The sequence below is a fragment of the Cinclus cinclus genome, chromosome 12, assembly GCF_963662255.1.
Source record: "Cinclus cinclus chromosome 12, bCinCin1.1, whole genome shotgun sequence".
In the NCBI taxonomy this organism is placed as follows: Eukaryota; Metazoa; Chordata; class Aves; order Passeriformes; family Cinclidae; genus Cinclus; species Cinclus cinclus.
This window is the reverse complement of record NC_085057.1, coordinates 20,413,896-20,431,641: the sequence shown is the minus strand read 5'-3', so window position 1 is coordinate 20,431,641 and position 17,746 is coordinate 20,413,896. Positions and strand designations below refer to the sequence as shown.

Here is a 17,746-nt window from a genome sequence, read left to right as displayed (position 1 = left end):
AAGCGACTCGTTTCCTCATTTGAAAGCCCTTTTCATAATCCTGTGCCTCTGCGGTAGGAGTTGGTCCTTTCAGTTACCCCTGCAGCACTGAGGGACCCTGGAGAGCCACTGGTCTCTGCCAGTTTTAGTGGAGAAGCCAGTGCTGCTTTTCTTGGCAAGTTTTGTAGAAATGGAGGTAGAGTTTGGTGATCCTTTTGGTTCATAAAGAACTAAACATTAGCAGTAGCAAGCTAAAATGTGGAGCTGGAAAAGGTGCTGATCCATAGTGCAGTCATTGCTCCTATAATTCCATTATCAAACAGCTTATACAACTTTAAAAAAATCCCACTTCTTATAAATAGCCAAAACCTCTTTTTTCTCTGGTATCTGTGTAAGAAAAAACAGTTGTCAATATTTTTCACACTGCAGGGAAGTTTTACTACAATACTTTTTATTGCCTTGAAGATGTTAATTTTTTAATACTTACTATGAAAATCCCTCCAAACAATTGTCAGCAGTTTTTAACATACACCTCTTGCAGCTCATTTCATTATCCTTTTATGCTGAAATAAACTGCTGCAGGGAGTGAATAAATAACTGATAGAGCATTTACAACTTCTCAGTACACACTGTACGTTGCTGAATTCATTATTTTAGTGTATCACATTTTCCAGCTGGGTGGCATTTCCCAGTGCTTGGATTCACTGGGTCCAATAAAGCTGGGTGGGGAGGAAAAACCAGCAGTGTTTATATGCTATAAAAAGTAAAGGAATAATTCCTCCTTACCGACTGCCATATCTGTGTCTCTATCACTTTATCACTGCCCTTCAGGTGGGTCCTAGTGAGGAGCGTGAGCTGTTAGAGCACAGAAATAATTTCTGTACAAACACTGGGGGCTTTGTTTGGCTTTTAAACTTGAATATCCTGCCTTGTGTTGTTGGTGGCACTGGGAGATGTAGAGACCTCTGTGAATATCTCAGAGCAGCATGAAATCCTCATCAGATTTAGGAAAGGAAAACAGTGGAAGAACTCGTGGCCCATGGGGGGACTTTTGGGATGTCTTGTGCAGGACCAGGAGTTGAACTTCAGTGCCCATTGCGGGTCCCTTCCAACTCGGGATGTTCTTTGCTTCTATGAAGCCATCCCAGAAGTGATCCCTGAGGGGTAAAACCCCATTAACTCAGCCATCTTCAGGGATACTCACATATTGCAGCAGCACCCAGGCACTGTTGGTTTGGCCAATATAATCATCTGTCTTCTTTGGTTGGACCAATCTTGTGTGTGCTCCCTGCCTGGGTGAAATCCCTGCTGAAAATTGTTGGGGATGCCTGGGAATGCACTCCTCAGTCTACTGCTGCCTGCTAAAACTAAGGGTAAAACCCACTGTGCTCCTACATGGTCATGGCCATGGATTTGCCATCAATTTACCCTGCCTGCCCAATCCCTTTGTCAACACCAGTGCCCTGATATTTGCGTGGAAGTTTTCACTACAAACCTTTCAAGTGCAAAGGCCCCATGGAAAACGGGGAAGCAGAACACTCCATAAAGCCATAAGTAACAATCTTTATTAATTCATGAGAAATAGATTGACTTTTCTGCAGGTAAAATGTGGAGTGGCAGAAGGGAATTACCACTTTGATAGCAGCAGGGGGAAAAAAAAGGGGGTGTGCACGAGAATGGGCCTTAAAAGGATGGGAAATTATTGAATTAGCCATGGGAAATGAACCTTCCTTATATCAGAGCAAAATTAGGAGTGGTACAGAACTGCTAGGAGGAGAAGTCAGGGAAGTGAGAGTGGTTATAAAAGGGCTCTCAAATAAAACGAGAGTTAGAATTCAATGTACAAGGTCTTTGGGTTTTAAATTAATGCCCTTCACCATGTCAGGTGTTTGGTGATTTTGGAACACACAGCTCCAGATCCACAACATCTATTCAGCTCTGAGGGCAGATTCACATTCCGTGCCACAAACGGCAGCACCTGTCCTTAATTTTCCAGGAAAGCTCCTTTTGTGCTCTTGCTTTCTGTGCATTTGCCAACAGACAGTGAATAAAATTGTGTTTGATCTGATGTGTATTATTGAAAGGTGGGGTGTGGTGGGACGATGTAAGAACAGGTCTTAAAGCTTGTATTCCCTGGGGTAAGGGTATGCACAGCTCCTCCAAATACTCAGCAGAAATTCAGAGCACTGTACAGCCCTGTGAGAACCTGGGCTGTGGGCAACCAGGTGGAAGGAAATGTTGGAATGAGCGTGTGTGGTGAGATGTTTGTGTTCTGAAACATGTTCGTGGTGTGGGGCTGTTACTGGGCTCGGGTTATTTCACTTCTGTGATAACACTTAGCACTTAGCTCATGGAAAATTCATGGTCCTGGCTCGAGATCGATTTCACTTAAATGCTGGTAAGGATGTCAGAAAGCTGGGGGAAAAGCATGGGTTTTATAAATAAAGGCTAAGTTCTTTATTGCTTAGCTCACGCAGAGCTGTGGAGGAAACGTTTCAAGGTTTGTGTCCTCGCTGAAGAATTATTATTAAAACTTTAAAGTGTTTCAGTGTAGGGTCATGTTGAAAAGGAATTGTCTTGGGCAAGAAATAATCCCATCAAACAAAACTAGAATTTTACCTGGTTCAATTTACAGGTACACTGAGTTAAGGTGAGGCAAAAACATCCACTGTCCTTGTAGGATTCCCAATTCACCTCACAGTTTTACTCGTGTTTAATGGTGTGCAAACCCTGCTGTACAGCATTTATGAAAAGAAAAAGTAAAGAGGGAAAAAAGAGCATCATTAATTTTGCAAAGTTAATGTTTGGTATCATTTAAATTATCTGTTTTCCTTTAGAAAATGTCATTCAGGAAATAAGGGAGGTTTCCCTTAACTGAGGCTTAGGAGCTTGCATGTAAACTTTCTCATAGTACATAATGTCATTGTCCCTGGAGGCATTTAGGGCTTAAGTTCCACCTAGATGTGGAACTGAAGGACAAGGGTGAGTGATGCACTAGAAGTTCATGGTTAGTGCCTGGTCCTGGTGATTCCAGAGGGCTGTTCCCACCTCAATGGTTCTGTGGTTCTATGGAGGTGTGTGAAGTAATTGTGGAGGCCAGAAGGAACTGGAAAATGTGGTGATGATATCAGAGCTTGCAGCATTAGATAAAAACTCATTGTTTAAACTGGGGAAATACTATTTTAAAAACCCCAACAAAATAACATTTATGAAAAAAAACAAACATGATTTTTCAGTGTCCTATGTTGAATTAAAAAAAAAAATCTTCCTGCATGCATCCATTTGCAGGATTCTTGTGAAAGATTTGCAGGATTTTCAGGATTAATGTGAAACTTGCATGCTGAAGGGTTTCCTTCCATTGCACCCTGCTGGATTTTAGCTTCAGTTGCAAATATTGGTGATCGGGGTGCAGTATTTTTGGAACACCTCAGTTTATTCCCTGCCCACCCTAGCTTGCTGATAAGTGGAGTCAGGCAGGGAGGTGGAATTGAGTGACACCAAACAGACAAACTCTGATTTAATTGTCAGGGGCTGCAAGATTCAATGTCCAAGGCTGCCATAGATAGAATAAAGGGCTGGGTTTTATTTCAGTCCAGCCTGACTGTGATGTGATAATTACAGGCATTGCAGGGTCTGGGTTGGTGCTTCCAGGTTCTTTCTGACAGTGAAAAACCTTCCAGCCCTGCAGAGACTCCTGAATTGCTGCACTTGTGGAGAGCAGCTGTGCACAACTGAAGAGGAAGAAAACCCTCACAAAATCAGTCCAGTTCCATGAGTACAGCTCTGGTTCCTCTAGTGAAGAGGAAAATTACCCCAGCTCCTGCAGCTGGCTGCACATCTGTTCTCCTGGGAGGCTGCAGGGTGGTGGGGAAGCTTACAGGATCTGCTGGTGCCTTAATCACACACCCACTCTGCAGAAGGAGGGGGCACAACCCTCATCCGTGAGCACTGTGACCTTAATGGGCTGTTGGCAGGGTGGTGGAAGGGTCTGTGTTTAGGAAATAGGGAGTGGAGGGAATGCCAGAGGGATCTGGGCAGCCCAGGTGAGCTGGGGCAGAGCTGTCCCAGCCTGAGGCAGCTGGCTCTGCAGGGATGGGAGCTGGTGCTGAGCAGCTTGGCCCCATCAAAGTGCACTCCTGGCACTCTGCTCCATCACTCCGGGGATGTGGGAACAGAGGAAGCAGGCAGGAGGGGTTTTCTGGGCCAGAGCTGGCAGACAGGGAGGCAGAGGTAGCTGGGGGTGTGTGAAGAGAGCTGGAAGGTCCTGCTGTTCACATAGAGCTCCAGGTGGGGACCCATCCTGTGTGAAACATCTTCAGATATCCTACTCTGCCCCACTGTAGGGATGAATTCTTATCAGGGCTTTGAAACGTTAGGGAAGTAGCACAGAACACTTGGTTATACCAGAATTTATCTCCTTGCTCACCCACAGCCATCCTGAGGGAAGGCTGGGTATGGCTTTTTGTGTCAAACCTGGTAGTTTTGTAAATCTCACAGTTGTTTGTTTCTTTTCCTTCAGTTTGGGATCAGGCAGCCAAACACTTTTTTGCAAGTGTGTTGGTATTTTCCTTGTTTTGCTCCTCTTGCCAAGCTTACACAATTCTGTGACTTGATGTGTCATGTTCTGCTTTGCATTTGTTTTTGCAGATGCTTTTCTACTTATCTGTCTTCATCTTTCTGCTCTAACTGGATACTTCACTTCTCTGGTTTTAATTGCTTTCTTGGAAGGTCTGTTTTAACTGCCCTTTCTTGCTGTTTGATGGTTTCTAGTGCCTTTCCCCACCTTGTTTTCTCCTCTGTGTTTCTTCTCCAAGCTGGTCTCTTGTGCTTTTTCCACTCTCAGTTATACTTTAAAAATCTTGAGCAACAGATTGGGGCACTGGCAGGACATTTGTCAGGACTCTGCAGGGAGGAGCAGAAAAAAAGAGATGAGCTCTGCTCCTTCCAGCTTCCTGTTGACAGAAATTATTGAAGCTATGCTAATGGGAGACACAACCGCGCAGAGGAGATTCAATTTTGTGTCAAAGTATCTTCTGGAGAACAAACAACAAACAAAATGAATGTGTGCAAGAAGAGAAGCATTTCGAAAACCTATTTGCTGTAAATTTGGGAGATTTTCTGTGCTATTCCATGTTGGGTTTAAAGAAATAAAAGTTTAAAGTTCTAAATGTTTATTTCACAATAAGAAAACCCTGCGCTCATTAGCAAAAGTCAGATTTGTACCATTTTGATGGGCAATGGGATAGAATTTGGCTGGTTATTGCTCTCTTTTATATGCCAGTGGGGAATCTTCTTGAAGGTCAAGGCTAGAGGGTGCTCACCTGCAACCTGGCTGCAGCTCAGATAGGGAGGACATTTAGGGATGCTCGATTTCAATGTCTGCCATCACAATAAATGCTAAGAACGTTCAGATGTGTTTTAGTCAGTTTTATGTATTTCATTAGATCAAACCTGGAGCCAGCACTGAACTTTCTTGTTTCAACCACTCTGGCAAGACTGATCTCACTGACAGGTAAAGGCAGGGCAGCCACAGGGGTGCAGTGACCTTTTCCTGCCCTCGCACTGCAGGAAGCTGCTGAATTTCCTTTCTGTGCCCCAGGACTGGAGCAGGAGCTGCCTTCTCTCCCAAGCAGGGCAGAGCTTCTTCCTGGGACACCAGGACATGGTGGGTTGGATTTGCAGAAGGGTATTGGATTTGCAGACTTCAAGTAGGCCCTTGCATTTCCAGGGCAGCCAGAGAACAAACAGACAAGCAGGTGCTTTTCCTCCAAGCAGAACATTCTTAAGAATAAAAAAACTGCGTTAAAAACCTGAATAAAACCTGTTTTAATTCTCTGTCAGCCTGTGAAGATTTTGGCCTCTTTGCCCAGTCTGCCACTTAAAGCAAAACATGTTGATGGATTTGTTGTGTGAGAGCTGAAAGCAAACTCACAAAAATGTGTGAAAGAAGGAAGGTGAAAACATTGTAAGCTTTTTGGCCAAAAGACAAGTTAATACCAGGTTTGAACATTGAACTGGAGCAAAATTCATAAATAGAAATTTCAACGCATAACTAGAAATCTAAACACATTTAACCCAGTAGTGTGTTTGCTCTTTGCACCTCTTTATAGAGCTGGTTTAGCTTAATCTAGTCTTGGAATAAGAAGAGAGAATATTTCAGTCTTGGAATAGGAAGCAAATATTCCAGCCTTACTTACTGATTTTGCTTTCCCAAAATAAGTAAGGCCACTTGAAATTCCTGTTAAAAGAAAAGCAGAGATCCTTAAATAATAAATAAATCTAAGTGTGGTGATGATTTTTCTGTTCCATATAGCCAGTAATTCTCTCAGCTCTGTATTTATCAATCCTTGCTTGCACTCTCAAGTGCTTTATATATAAACTGAGTACAGGAGTATTTTGCTTTGACCAGCATTTACTGCCATCAGGATAATTTAATGCAAAAGTAGACTCAGATTTTTTGACTGCTTCCCTGAATTTTGTAGTACATTGTTGCCACTTTGCCCCGTTCTCTGCATGAAAAAGCAGCAGTGGAGCTCTTGACATCCATTACAGATTTTCATTGCACAGGACATTTCTAGGGGCAGAAAATTCAAATGGCCTCTTTAACTGTTTCTTACTTTCTAGTGAAAGAAACTACTCAAACAGAGGCTGTAAAGTTAATATTCAAAACAGGACTGTAAAGCTGGGGTTCATGTCCTTTGTATTATCTGCTGGTCCTGCTACAGCAGAGACTCAGAAACTCTTTTTTTGCTTGGTTAAGGTAAATATCCACACCTGAAGGCCAGATTATGGAAATTAACTTTGATTTCTTATGTAATCTTAAAATGCAATTGCAAAGGAAAAGCGTGTGTTATGTTCCCTATTAATTATCTTAGAACATAATTTTTTCAGTTAAAATCTAGGTTATATCTCCTTCTTTGATGAGGAGAATCAGGGGGGTGAGACTCCCCTTCCTGACATGGGAACTTGTCACCCAAGCACGAAAATCCCTCCTATCGTGCTGGCTGCACCAGGGCAATCCCCACTCCATTTCCCCCAGCGCAGTTCTCCCACACCATCTCCACAGCTCCCACCAGCATGCCATTCCCCTCTGACATTCCTGGATACTCCACTTCTATCCTTAGCTCCAGCTCCCTGTGAGATGGATGCGAAGTGTCCTGCTTTCTTCCTGGGGTGCCTGAGCACCGCCCCTGCTCTCCGAGGTGTTTTTAGTGGGTGGTTCAGTTCAGAATCCCGTGAAATCCCTGTCTGGATATCAGCCACCCCAAGGAGTCCTCCGGCTTTCCCTGCTGGGCCCAGCAGAGCTTGGCTGGTGGTGGCTGAGGAATGGAATTCAGGAAATCCAGCATGGAGATGTCCACCATGGAAATCCACCCTGGAAAAACACCATGGAAATCTCCACCATGGAAATCCGCCTTGGAAAAACACCATGGAAATCTTCAACATGGAAATCCATCCTGGAAATCTCCAACATGGAAATCCACCTTGGAAGAACACCATGGAAATCTCCACCATGGAAATCCACCTTGGAAGAACACCATGGAAATCTCCACCATGGAAATCCACCTTGGAAGAACACCATGGAAATCTCCACCATGGAAATCCACCCTGGAAAAACACCATGGAAATCTCCACCATGGAAATCCACCCTGGAAAAACACCATGGAAATCTCCACCATAGAAATCCACCCTGGAAAAACACCATGGAAATCTCCACCATGGAAATCCACCTTGGAAAAACACCATGGAAATCCATCATGGAATTCACCCTGAAAATGCACTCTGGAAATCTTCACCATGGAAACCCACCCTGTTAAATCCACTCTGAGAATCCACCCTGGAAACCTACCATGGAATTCACCCTGGATATGCACCCTGGAAATCCACCATGGAATTCTCCACCCTGGAAATCCATCATGGAGTTCACCTGGAAACCTCCACCCTGGAAATCTCCACCCTGTTAAATCCACTCTGGGAATCCATCACTGATTTCTTCCTCTACAAGTTTCATTGAACTCAGTGTTTTTATGGAGACCTCCTGTTTGAATTGGACCTCATATGCAGAAAGCCCCACAAACAAGAAATTATCTTTCTGTTGCAGTGAGCCCCAAACCTTTCTGAGAAGTGCTCAAGCACAAGGCCAAGTCCCATCAAAACTAACAACAGCACAAATGTTTCCCTGGTCAGAACAGAGCTCCCTGCTCCCAGAACACTGCAATAAAGTGCATTTTCTCTCTGCTGGAAGAGCACCCAGCAAGGAGTCCCCAGAGCCTCTCACTTCCATAAACTTTTTCCCTTCTCTAAATTTTCATTCCAAAATAAAGGGCTCCAGAAGGCCTCTCGATCCAGGCCTCATGGTATTTATTACCTTCTGCTAATTTTTTTATGCCAGGCATGTCTTGATCTGTGTTCTACCCTTTTATGCTCATAGGCTGTTTTTATTCATTTTAATCTGCATGTCGTCCTTAAATCTCGCTTTCCTCACTGTTTACACATTTTGTCAGTGCCTCTTCCACCAGCCAAGGTGTCTCTCCGTGCCAGATGCCTTCATGCCCAGCCCTGCAGGCCAGGAGATGTTTTTATGTCTCTGCCTGTGACCCTTTTCTGGTTCTTTGGGATTTTTTTAATCCTGTTTTTCCAACTGTTCTAGAAAAAAAATTATTTTTTTTTCTTCTCATGGATGCACTCTGGTAATTTGCAAGCCAGTTCATGCAGTTCTTCCAAGGACATGAGGTTTTTATTTAAGGCTCTTTTTTTTTTTTTAATTCTGTAGAAGCTCTTAATGGTTTTCATCTCATCAGCTGTAAAGCTGTAATTCTCATGTGAAAATATTCCAGCAGTTAATTACAGCAGTGATTAGCAGTGGGAGAGCTATGCCTCTCGGATTGCAGCTCTCATGCTGCAGGAGGGGTGCAGGAGCCCAGAAAATGACCTTGGAAATTCTGGGGAGCTGGAGCAGGCAGCCCAAATCCCTCTGGGAAGGGCCAGCATACCCCAGAGGGGCTGAGCAGCTCCAGCTCAGGAGGTGCTGCAAGAACCCCAGAGGGAGAGAAAGGAGCTCAAGGTAAAGAAGGTGAGGAAATATCAGCTGCAGTCAAAGACAAGGAGGAGATCCTGCTGATCCCAGGGCAGGGCTTGAGGGGAAAATGCACCAGGGACAGATTTCATCTTGGAGAGGCAGAGATCACCTCGCTCTTGTGCAGGCTGGGCTGCAAAAGCTCAGGGAACACCTCACCTGTGGTGTCACCTCACCTTGCAGGGTCAGGGAAGCAATCCATACAATCCCAGTCCAGCTGTGATATCTTTGGCTTTGTCCTGCTGGAGGAGCACTGAGTTCTCTTGCCAGTTCCCATTTTCTCTGTATTCTGCTCGTGTGCCCAAACTGGTCTGTAGGTGCTGTTTCACCTTGCAGTGGCCATGCCAAGGTCTGGGTTGACTTTGGGAGTTTGAATGCCTGCATGGAGCTGTCTGTCAGCTCCTGCTGGCAAGGGAGGGTGTCAGCTGCAGCCAGAGGTCTGCCCCCCTCCATTCTCCTATGAGGTATCAAATAAAGAATCAAATGTGTGTGAACCCAGCCCTCTAGGAAACTGTTCAGTGTTTTCCAATGTGTAAGAGGAGAATGTTGACCAATCTCAACAAAGAAGCACATGGAGAGCACTAAAAGGTAACACAGAGGCTTCCCAGGTGATAATATTAAAAATACAGTAATATAATATTAAAATACAATACAGACACTATGTTTAATATGCAGATATAGTAAAAAAATCTTGGCCAAAGTTGATTGACCCCCACAGAGAACATCTGTCGAGTGTGTCCTTCCAGCCCTTTCCACACAACTGCCTCATTCCTCCTCCCTCTGAAGGATCTCAAATGTTTGTTTCTCAGTTTGTTGGCCTCCAAGGATGCCTGTTTGTGCTTTTTTTTCTGAACATCCCTCACTCTCACGAGATAATCCAGTCTTTACAGAATGACCAGTCACATTTGTGATCCTCAGCCTGAAAACAGGTATTTCAGCCTGAAAAGGAACATTTCAACCTGAAAAGGAACATTTCAGCCTGAAAATGGTTATTTCAGCCTGAAAAGGAACATTTCAGTCTAAGAATGGACTTCAGGTCACTTTTCCTTGGGCCATCTGAAGGGATGAAGAAGTCAATGTGTCATTTTCTTTGTTAAATTATTAAAATGGTAACATAACCAGCCCATAATACAAACCAGCTCATCTTTCAGCTTTCCAAACCCGCAGACCCTGCAGGGCCCTGTGCAGGTCACTGTGGCCAAAGGGATCTGCCCTTTGTGCATTGAAAGAGAAAATCCCATTGCAGAAGCCTCCATCTGTGCTGAACACTGAGATCACACCAGAAAATTAGAAAATTTTACTTCAGGAATTTCAGTCACAAATTCTAATCCTCATGAATGCATTTGGAAAAAGGCAAACTTATAGCTGGACATCCAGAGGTAAACTTGTATTTAGTGGAATTTCTTCACTCTTAAGATGAGCCCAAACCTTAGAGCAGCCAGGGATGGCTTAAATCTCAGTTGAAAATGATTATTTTTTTTTAATGACAGACAGACTGAAGAATCACCCATCCAAGTTTTCCCATTTCTCTGCTTCCAGAGAATACCAGCTCCTCTGGGTGTGTGTAACACTGTGCAGAGAATTTGGATATTGTTTTAGTTCCCATGAAGCACTGGGTGGCAAGTTGGAGTTCTCAACCAGTAAAGAGGACAGGTAATAAACCCTCAAAAAAGGGAAATCTCTGATGGAAAGGGTTCAGTAAAACCCACAGTCCTGCCCGAGCAGGGAGCAGGCAGAGGAGATGCAATTCCTTGAGTTAAAATCCTTCTCAACATCCCAGGAAATTCTCCACTGGAATGGGCAGTGCTACAAATCCTTCAGCCTGGCAAGAGGGATTAGCAGCTTTCGGAATTAAAGGCAGCACCATCTGCAGTAATTAGCTTTAAATATCACATCTGATTCCCTTCGAGGGAGAAGCTGGTGTGGTTTGCTCAGGAGCAAACCTGAGCCTCTCAGAGATGGCATCCGTGGAATTAAACACATTTGTACTCCTCCAGAGTGATAAGCAAAGTAATTATCTGACTCTATGAAGATAGAAAAGGGATTTTTGGCAACTCCTGCTTGATTACAGCACGATCTGTGCAGTCAGACTTAGAGTTCCAGTCTTGGGGTGGTGAAACCCCAGGAAGATTTGATACGAAATCAAGGGGAATAAGTGTTTTTTGTTGTTGTTTTTTTTTTATTTTTTAACTAAATATTTCTTCTCAGTGTCCTTGGAGAAGAGAAAAAGCACAGCTGTCATTGTCCTGTTCTGTTCTAAAGGAACAATCCTGGCCTGGGTGTGGAAGGATTTTATCCTGACTAGAAAAGAGCTGACATTGCAACAAATGCTACAAAACCTAACCATTTTCCTTTTAAAATAATAATCTGCAACCTGTTAACTCATGTACCTGCGGATATCCCATTTTGACTGAAAATAAGATGCAAAGTTGGAAAATGAGAAATAAATTCAGCTTGCTAAACTGAGAACTTTTTTCCACTTTCTTGATTTTTTTCTTAAGATGTAAAAATTACTTCTGCTGAAATACCAAGCTCTAGGAGTTGGGGGGGGAGTTTAGATTTTTATGTGTTTTAATATCCATATAAAATACTTCAGTGGCTCTCTTAAGATTTTCTATTTCATGAACATCCAGTGTCTGTAAACATTTGACTTTGGATTAGATAATTCAGCAATTTATCATCTAAAAAGGTTATGCTCCTGCCCAGGACTAGTGTTCAACTGCTGAAAAGAAAAATATAAAAATATATAGTCCAGATCCCACTTCAAAAATGAAAGAAGGTCATTAAAACTTAAATGAAATTCTTCTTTATAAATAGCCCAGCAGCAATCAGGGAAAATAACAAATATTTATGGCAGTTTATGGATGTACAATTAGAATGCTGAAATTTTATGTGCTTTGGGGCTGAATTTACCAGGCTGCTCTTTGGGGTAGAAATGATTGAATTGACAGGAGATTCCCAGATTTGTAGACATAGAGGTGAAGCAGCATCTCAGCAGGGTAAAGGATAAATCATTCCCCCAGCTGTGGCAATTTGAAGGATTTCTCTCTGCCTCAAAAGCTGAAATCTACTTTTCCTACCTGCTATCTCCTAGGTGAATTACTGGATTAGAGGACACTTTGGAGTGATACATGTCTGTTATCTGTGGTTGATACCGTGTTATTTTAAGTGAAAAAGCATTTGCAAGCAATTAATCTCAATTACAGCTTTCTTACCTCTTGCATGAATGCCACAACCCCTAGCAAAAAAATGTTATTTTATCACTGTCTTTTGTTCCCTTCCAGTGAAAATGGAAAAGAAAGTAAGGAAAGAATCACAGGAAATACAACCATATGATTTTATTTTTTTCTTTGTAGGTTTTTACTTAAAGATAGGCAAATAGGTTTATTTTAACCTAACAATTGCTTGGCAATAATAAGGTATTCAATAGTAAGTATTTTCTTGTGGAATTTGGAATTTGGCTCTTGGATCAGAACTAAAATATTGAGTAAGTTGTCAGGAATCCTATTCACAAACCACCTTATTTTGGTAGCTGTGATAATATTTCCTTCCCTTGAAGCCTGATTTGCACAGCACACAACCCAACTACAATTTCTTGGGCTTTTGGTGAAGACTGCTCATCATTAAGGCATTTTCCACTGGCCTTCCAAATTTAAAGATGGATTTTACCAAACCCAAGTAAACACCACTAAATTAAACAAGTCCCCTCTGCCAGCTGGAAATGCAAGCCAAGCTTTCATGGGGTTTTTTTTCCCCCCCCTTTAAACAGTTTTTGCTCTCCCTGCCCCCCGAGCCTCTCCTCAGAGTAGGTATTTTATCTCATTATGGACAGAGTTCTATTGTTTTGTGCTTTCTGTGCTGGTTGCAACCAGCAAATCCCACTATTCACAGAGCTGTGCTGAGCTGTTTATGTCCCATGTTGGCACCGTGACAACTGAACACATCACAGGCACGGCTGAGCCAGAGCTCTGGAGTCCTGGAACAGCTCTGGCCTTCGGCTGCCAGAGCCCTCCTGCTCCCTGGAAGCCTCAGTTTTCCAACAGTTACCAGAGGAGAGTTTATCTGCTCAGTAAAGAGAAAGAACAGCTCCAAATCCATCTCTATTTAATAAACAATTCTCTTGTTTTAAACGCAAATGTTCTGTGTGAAACTGCTGCAGTCCAGAGTACAGGTAGGCAGGATGTGTCATGGGTGCATTAATAGAATATTTTATCAAACTATTCCATAAAAAAAAAAACCCATGAAGAGGAACGGGATAACATGGAGCAGTTAAATCATCCCCATCTTTGGTGGTGGGGCAAGGGTGGCCACGTGTTATATCAGAATATTCTATAAAGAACATGAAGAGGAATGGGATAACACGGAACAGTTAAATCATCCCCATCCAAGGATGGCCACGTGGGAAAGGCTCATGGCTGCAGCCTGGGAAATGAAACTTCTCCTCTTTGTTCCTCACCTGACCTGTTAGCATGACACAGCTGCTTTTATGTCTTTGCCAGCACTTCCAAATCAATGTCAGGGAGGTGCCAGCCACTAAAGGCATGGCAAATATGCCTGGGATCCAGGTTTAAGATGGCAGAGAAGGAGAAATTATAATGATTTTGTCATCACAGAATAATCTCCAAACATACAGACAATGAGATATCTGAAATCCAGTATTCCCATGTATTTATTTTTCTGTACCTTTGAGGGCTTAGCTTTTCAAGGTGCTTTTCTGTGCTGATCTGTACATGAAGTCAGAACTGGGGTGGATTAAAGAGGTGTTTGAGGATGCGGAGAGAGGTTGGGTCTGGATCTGCTGAGTTTATCAAACACCCAAGACAAGAAGCAAAATGTCAGTACGAGCTCATTTGGGCCCAGTGTGGTTTCTCTCCTGAGCTTTCTGTTTTGCTCTGCTTTGTTTTGCAGTTTGCCCAGCTGGTGTCTGTCTACAAAACCTTGGGTCCAGAGAAGTTCCCTCTAATCGAGCAGACGTTCTACCCAAACCACAAGGAGATGGTAGGTGCTCTCAGCAGTGCTAATTCTGCTTTCTGTGCCTCTAAAACAGGGACTGGCACACACCATTCCCTCTTCCCATTTGCTGTCTGCTCCAAAAGCCATTTTGGCAGCTTTCGGGCCGGGATGGGACAGGGTGATCCCTTGAAATCACAGTGATGCTGAGCTGGAGGGTGCTCAGATGGGCAGTGGGCATTTTTCAGCTGCCCAACTGCAGATCTCAGAGAGATTGAACACTTTCAAAGACACTGAACAACTCTGAAGGTGCAGGAGTCACTTCCTTGATTTGCTTTCCCTCCAGTCCTTTCTGGTGCATTCAGTGTTTGCTGTCCTTGGAGATGATGCCCTGGGCACTGCAGACCTCTGAACTCAGCCAAAAATCAGGGTGGTTGTGACCTGTGACCTCCAGGTACCTGAGCTAACACTGATTCCCAGTGCTTTACAGACAGAAAGACTACACAGAGAGCTGTCAGAGCCCAGGGAGCACCTGGGTGATGGCCTTAGGTTTTTAGGGGGTGGTTTAGTTTTAGGCAGCAGTGAGGAGCAGGGAGTGGGACACAGTGGCACTTAAGGGATCCTTCAAACTTGAGATTTGCTATAATTTCATTGAAAAATGCAGGACCTTTGGGTGCATTTGCTAAACTGCAGTCCATAGAAACAAAGAACATTTCATTTTGGGGCAAGAACTAACGTGTCAGACACAGAAGTTTATATGGCAGATTTTTCTGAGTGTAACAACCCTGTGAGTGGTTTTCCCCGTCTTCATTCCTCTACATTGCTCATTAAAGTCAGAACTTGTAAGTTATTTCTCCTTTGTTTGAGCTTTTGAATGTTGTTCTCCACAGCCAAGTAATTTTTAAACATATTTCTATGGTAATGAATGTTAATCTAGAGAAAATGAATCCGTTTGGATATTGTATTGCCACTCAGGACTGCTGCAATCGCTGCCTGTGATGACATTCATTTGTTTGGTTTTATTCCTCTTGAAGAAAGTATCTGGAACTTTGTGGCTTGGGAAATAACTAGGCAATGTGGTACAAGACAACATTTTGTTTGAATTTCTGGAGCGGGTCGTAAGATGATCTGAAAATCAGAGTCTTCTAATGCTGCACTGGAATAATATCATGTTATTTTGTTTTGGGTTTTCAGCATTTTATCAACAGCTATCCTCATCTGCATTTGTTGATGCAGAATTTGACAATTACAGTTTAATTTATTTAATTTTTTTTGGTGTTCCTGTTGCTTTTTCTCCTTCTCTTTTTGATCTCTGAACGGGAACCTGGAGCTGTCCCCCCTCCAGTGCAAACCAGCTCGGGGGGGACGTGGGGAGAGGGAAACTGAGGGTTTCTCTGGGAACTGAGGGTCAGCTGAGCGTGCCAGGGGTGCTCCTTTCATCCTCTCTGATCATTTGTGCCCAGGCTTTAGGCAACACAAGGTAAATAAACAAAGATGCCGTTTTTTGTGTAAAAATGGAGCTGCTTTAATGAAACACTTTTTGAAACAGAAACATTCATGCCAGACTGATTACAAAAAACGCTGTGAGGCTTTTGAACTCATTGCTGGTTGAGTCATATCTACAGCCTTTCCCGCAGTAATTAGTTCCTTTATTTCACTGCATTCCCACCTCTTCTGTTCTCTCTGTAGCAAAAACAACATGGCATTTTCAACTTTTTAATTGCTGAACAATTTAATTAAAACTTAACTGGAATGTTGAGGAAACACCAGCGATGTTCCAGGCAGTGATTTTTTTCCCCCGTTCACCTGTACAGTCTCCCTTCTCTTTTCTTTTCCCTGCTCTTATCAAAAGTCTTCATTAATTCAAATTACAGTCAAATGTTGTGCCAGGCTGTATTTCTGCTCTACCCTCTCATGTAACACAAACACAGTTTCAAGAAGTAAAAAGAAAACGTTGTAAAAAAGAATCTGCTGTTGATAAGGTATCAATGCCACTACAGTAAAAATCCTGATATTAAAATAACATATTCAGAATGTCACATCGTAGTTAAGCCTTTTGAGAATCTTCCTCAGGGAAAATAAAATCTCATTCTGTTTTTGTAAAGCTTTTCTTGCCACATTTATTGATATGAAGGCGGGGGGAATAAATATTTGTACCATCCATTGTGGAAAGTTGGGGCAGATTTCTGCTCAGCCAGAAATCAAACTAGACAGACCTTAATTGTGAAACACCTCCTGTGGGATATTTTATACCAGGACAAATAGAAAATGTTTTAAAAACTAATTGTGGCATGCAATTTGTATTACACTCTGTCCATAAATATCAGAGAAAGTATTTCTTTGTGCAAGGTGCACAGAGAAGGCAGTCTGGGCTGAGTGAGTTGAGTTTGAGGTCTAATTACTGCAAAACTGAAATAGGAACAGAGCTCTGGGGAGTTAAAAAGCAGAAAACATCTGTTTGCTGAAGTGTTATCCAAAAGGCACCATCCCATCAAAATGGATTTGGAGACAAACGCTACAGGGCTGGTAAGGAATATTAACCACTGAATATTAATGTGAATATTAACCACTGAATACTAACATGAATATTAACCACTAAATATTAACCTTTCTGCTTATTAAGCTCTGTGGGCTTCTCTAGGAATTGGTTTGATCTGATATGAGGAAACAAGGCCTGGCTTTGAATCTTTCTGAAAATTAGTAATATAAATGCATAGCACTGTCAGTAAATAGCTCTGCCAATACTGTCACTGCGATATCAATTCTTTTTTGGAGGAAATGTAGCTTTTTATTCTTTTTGTTTCATTTACGTAAGTCTATGGTCCAAGTTGTTAATGTTAGGAAATTTTTGGTTTGTCTTGAGTAAAGCAGAAAACAAGCTGGGCTTTACATTAGGCAGCACATAGATATGGTTTTAATTTGAGTTATAAATTGAAAGAGCCAGACTGAGTTATAGTAAATCCAAAGTGAAACATTGACTTTTATATACTATGGGACATGTATTACCCAAAGGAATAATGACATGTTTTCCTGTTCGCCTTGCACCACTTGCATTTCAACTGAAAATGTATAATAGAAAATCTCTTTTCTCAGGAGAGCATATCCAAACCTGTCCTTTAGATAGTAAAATCTGTCAGAAAGGGCAGCTACTGGAGATTCCCATCCTGCCTGAGGGCTCTTCCCCTTTTTTTCTGGGGCAAAAATAGGCTGAACTTTGGCATTTACACTTCCCAAAGTTTTACCACTCTGAATTGAATTACTTTTATGAACTTGAATTCATGTGAGAGGGATTAGTTACTACCTCCAGTCATCAATTCAGGTAAGTTAAGACACTAAAAATGTTGCAGACAAAATGTGTTGTAACCCTTCTCTAGTTTGAGTTCACAAGTAGCCAAATTCACTGACAGTGAATTTGAGTTTGGTGGGTGTTCATGAATGAAAAACAATTAAATCCCATTAAATGGGGTCAAATATCTGAGAGCTTCCTGAAGTCATTGCAGTGTAAGTTATGCAGTATTTATTGCATGTATTTTCACATGAGCTTCTAAAGTTTTAACGGTGCAGGGGTACAAATATTTAGGGAGGTGTTTAGGGCTGCAGCTGCCCTGAGGATGGACATGATGTTTGTAGCTCTGAGCAGTTTTAGCCTGTCATCATTTGGGCTTGGAATTCGTTCCATGGAATTCTTAAATCCATGGATCAGTGCTTGAACTGATGGATTAAAAATCGGTTTTCCTTCAG

At 42.5% G+C, this 17,746-nt stretch overlaps 1 protein-coding gene across 3 annotated transcripts in view; it reads left to right on the top strand.

Annotated features, from left to right (window-relative positions):
• SYN2 (synapsin II) overlaps positions 1-17,746 on the top strand; it is a 154,382-nt gene that overhangs the window by 65,574 nt on the left and 71,062 nt on the right. For all 3 annotated transcript variants that reach the window (XM_062500556.1, XM_062500557.1, XM_062500558.1), the window contains one exon: positions 13,964-14,053. In XM_062500556.1, the coding sequence (XP_062356540.1) occupies positions 13,964-14,053 (90 nt within the window). The remainder of the gene's footprint in view (positions 1-13,963; positions 14,054-17,746) is intronic.